A 4646-nucleotide genomic window follows, 5' to 3' on the forward strand; every position below is an offset into this window, starting at 1 on the left:
GTGTGTTTAGTTAGTAGAAATTGAAGAAAAATAAAGAGAAGGGAGAGGGAGAGGGTCGGACAAGAGAGGGAGAAGGAAAAGGAAAAGAAATGTTATTGCTTAAGGGGAATTAAGGGCTTTAAAATCTCATTAAGGGTAGTTTGGTCATTTTTAACAACTTCCTTAGTAAGTTGTTGATGAATGGCTTTGATTTGGTCTTTGGTATGACAATCAAATGGCTAAAATTAGTCCTCAATAATCATCTCCGAAAATATTATTTATCTCTATAAAATTATTAAATTTACTCCATAAAATTAATTTCTCTAATTTCCTAATTCATAAAATACCATAAGTCACTATTCACTAATTATCTTTCTCCAAATAAATTCATAACTTATATTTTTTGCCCACCAAAATTATGCATACATGCTCTAAAAATATTAAATAAAATATAAAATATAAGCAGTAATTTTTTCGAATCGAAATAACACCGACTTTTGGATAGACGGTACTATTCACAGACTAATAAACTACTATTTCAGACAGTGTCAAAACAAAGTAAGGTGACGACTCTAAACTCATCACACATTGTCAAAGCGCTTCAAAGAGTCAACCTGACACACTTAATCGTTAAACCGAGCCATGACAAACAAAAGGAACCCTAAGGAGTTCTCGTCACTCCGTAAGAAACCGACCAATGGGCCTATCTGATTAGACTCCCTCTTTTGGGTCTTTCCCATGGCGCTCGGGAGGGAATTCACAGTTGTGCATTGTTGTTTGGAGAAAATTATAAGAATGACACAGGAAACTAAAATTGCACTCATAAATTAACTTTTTCGTGCATTTTTAATTAAAGTGGAGAAAGAAATGGATAAAACAATTGCCTTGTAAACATAGCCTCATTAAATGTGTTACTGTACTTTATTTGTCAATATCTTGATATTTTCACATATTGGAAGCTATATAAAGGGTAATATGGACTTTGTACCTTTATTTTTTTTTATCAAAAATAACAATTTTGTCTAAATAAATGTCACCCTAAATAGAAAGTTTTTCAAAATAAATAAAATGGAGAGAGTAGTATTTTATGCATTTTGCATTGGGTAATGTTATCTTTCCCACCCATTAGGGATGGAACCCGGTGAGACACCCACTTAAAATGAACTAACCAGACCCAATTATAAATTAACTACCTGAACTCGTTTAGAATTTCATTTTTAATACTCGAACCCATCCTAAACCCAATCATAATTACCCGTTTAAATACGCGAACCCCTTTAACTCTCCTTTTAGCATTCAAAATACTTTTAATTTCACAAGTAAATTAAAATTATAAAATTATTATTTTGACTTAATAAAAAATATAATATAGATATTGAATATAATTGTAGTATTAACTATAATTAAAATGGTATATATATTTATAAATTTTCTTTTTAAAAAATAGTTATTTGAAATATTCTTGAATATTTATTAAATGGGTAACAGGTAGCGTGTATCCGAGTCTTTAAATCCGAATCCGATATAGATAATAAAAATATTATCCGAACCCCTTTTAAACCCGTTTATTCACTATCCAAATCTGCTAAAATCGGATCGAACCAAATTGGATCTGGTACCGCGCAGGATCGAATAAAATTGCCATCCCTGCTACCCACCAACTCCGTTCCTTTTTTTGACCACGAAGGAGGACAATTTTTCAGTTGCTTCTCCTTCTAGATGTTTTCATTTTTCAACGCAATTCAATTAAGGTGATATTTAACAAAGCAATTTACCAATTGAATTTTAAAATTTTATATTAAGTATTAGTATTATAGAGGGAATTCAAACATAGATTTATTGTTAGATCATATATGCATACTACTAAATTATGTCTTTAGTGTGCTTAAATCATGTATTAATAATAAATATTATCTAATAATTTTAATTTAATCAAAACAGAGATGTTATATATATATATATATATATATATAAAAGAATGCGCTAAATTAAATTGTAATTCTCCCATTCTATTTTTAATGTCATAATTCTAAGTTTTTTTTTCTTTTCTTATTTTGGAAGGTTAAAAAAACATTAATTATTTGAAAAATTAATAAACTGACAGTTTATTTAATTATAATTTTTTTCTAGGAATCGGATCAAATGAAATCAAACAATTCTTGATTATATAGCTTCTCGAAAATTAAATTTATACTTTCACATCTACCACAATCCAAATTGTTTATCATCTCAACAACTACATTATTAATTGTTTATCATCTCAACAACTACATTATTGATATTAAGAGAGTAAGTCAACTAAAAATTGGAAGTAGGTCCAGCGGCCATCTTAATCGTCCCACCAAACTGGACTGAGATGAGTACATATATATATATATATATATATATAAAAGAATGCGCTAAATTAAATTGTAATTCTCCCATTCTATTTTTAATGTCATAATTCTAAGTTTTTTTTTCTTTTCTTATTTTGGAAGGTTAAAAAAACATTAATTATTTGAAAAATTAATAAACCGACAGTTTATTTAATTATAATTTTTTTCTAGGAATCGGATCAAATGAAATCAAACAATTCTTGATTATATAGCTTCTCCAAAATTAAATTTATACTTTCACATTTACCACAATCCAAATTGTTTATAGTCTCAACAACTACATTATTGATATTAAGAGAGTAAGTCAACTAAAAATTGGAAGTAGGTCCAGCGGCCATCTTAATCGTCCCACCAAACTGGACTGAGATGAGTACACGTGGATACAAATGCAGATACGAATTAACACACAGCGTCGATGTATCAAATTTCTAACCCTACGCCACCCTCCACTTGATGGGCTGTATTGCATAAATCCAATCAAATAGATAAACAAGACAATCACTTCCGCTTGCAACTCGAGATAAGAAAATGGTGGTGAAGGTATATGGTACAGCCTATGCTTCTCCTAAGCGGGTGCTAGTCTGCCTGATTGAGAAGGGAATCGAGTTCGAAACTGTACCCATTGATCTCATCAAAGGAGAGCATAAAAGTCCTGAATATCTCCAATTGCAGGTAATTTTATTAATTTCTTCTGAAATATATTCTTTCTAAATTTGCTTTTGTTAATTTCTTGTCTTTCAATTGAAGCCTTTCGGAGCAGTACCTGTTATTCAAGATGGAGATTACACTCTATACGGTAAATCCTCGCATCATATATCTGCTCAGTTAGAGTCAATAGGTTTGATAGGGAATTGGATCAATAGATGATTTCTACTAATAACTTGTATTTGATGTGTAGAATCGAGAGCAATCATAAGGTATTATGCAGAGAAGTACAAGTCGCAGGGAACTGAATTACTGGGCAAGACCATTGAAGAAAGGGGATTGGTGGAACAATGGCTAGAGGTGGAAGCACAGAACTATCATCCTCCAATTTACAACTTGACCCTTCACATTTTGTTTGCCTCAGCCTTGGGGTTTCCTCCAGATGAAAAGATTATAAAAGAGAGTGAAGAAAAGCTTGCAAAAGTTTTGGATATCTATGAGGACAGACTTTCAAAGAGTAAATACTTAGCTGGGGAATTTTTCAGCCTTGCAGACCTGAGCCACCTACCTTTTACCCAATACTTGGTTGGTCCCATGAACAAGGAGTATATGATAAAGAGCAGAAAGCATGTGAGTGCTTGGTGGGATAATATTAGCAACAGGCCTTCTTGGAAGAAGGTCCTCCAACTCTAGAATCCATATATAATAAATCTGTCATCTTTTGAATAATTTTTACTAGTTAATGTTTGGTTTTATGTTTCGTTCTTCATATCTACAATCTGGCTTTGGGCAAATGCTGGATGAACTTTTATTGCCTTTTTTTCTAAAAAATCAAGGTTATGTTCTTGTTCTAGCTGCAGTAGAAATGGAAGTATTTGCAATTGAAAAATTTAGTCTCAAACTGTCAACTTTATGAATTAAACTTGTTGATGTCACAGCGTTTTGCATTTTTCTTATATTTCTTTTTCCTTTTTTTATTATTATGAAGCTTTTTTCTTTGCAGATGTGGTTGCATGATTTGAATAAACTTACCAGGCAACTTTAAAGGCATATTTTGGAATAATTATGTTATCGGTTTTTGAACTTTATGTTAAAATCTAAATGGAAAAAACATGATCAGATATCATGCGATTTTAGTAAGATTATAATCAAGCGACATCTAATGTCAAAATGAGTTGCCAAACTCGTATTTCCACAAGAAAATTATCATTTCATTTCTGACATTCAACAAAATTAATTAAGTTGTTTTTGCAGTTTGGATAAATAATTAGCTTTTGAACTTCGTTTCCATTTAGCTTTTAAACTTTGTCTTCATTTGACTATTCTGTCATTCTAGCCAAAAAAATGTCATTTTTGTTGGTAGTCTTTATTAAAAAGACTAAAATAGTCTCTCTCCAAAACATCCTACCGTGGAGAGCAGCCAATAGCAGACTTTACGGTACCATGGGGAGACTCCACGGTACCGTGAGGAGACTGCATGTACCGTCCACACCCTTATAAATTGGACTCTCCATCCTCATTTTCACATCTTTTTACTTGATTGAGCAGTTCTCAAGCATCGATGATCCTATTTCTCCTGCAAGCATGTTTTTAATGCTACAAAGTCCATTTTAGTTCAATTCCTTTAATTCAATAAGAACCGATTTC

The 4646-nt window shown here is 31.6% G+C and overlaps 1 protein-coding gene across 1 annotated transcript; it reads left to right on the forward strand.

Moving 5' to 3' along the window:
• The first annotated feature begins 2809 nt into the window (after positions 1–2809).
• Positions 2810–3954, forward strand: LOC105650266 (glutathione S-transferase F9-like). Its single transcript, NM_001308730.2, has 3 exons — positions 2810–3026; positions 3102–3150; positions 3253–3954. Exons 1-3 carry the CDS (start codon positions 2883–2885, stop codon positions 3690–3692), a joined length of 633 nt encoding a protein of 210 aa, NP_001295659.2. The 5' UTR covers positions 2810–2882; the 3' UTR covers positions 3693–3954.
• The last annotated feature ends 692 nt before the right edge of the window (positions 3955–4646 follow it).

Source organism: Jatropha curcas, chromosome 4 (genome assembly GCF_041381405.1).
Source record: "Jatropha curcas cultivar XTBG-Jc1 chromosome 4, XTBG_Jcur_1.0, whole genome shotgun sequence".
Taxonomy (NCBI): domain Eukaryota; kingdom Viridiplantae; phylum Streptophyta; class Magnoliopsida; order Malpighiales; family Euphorbiaceae; genus Jatropha; species Jatropha curcas.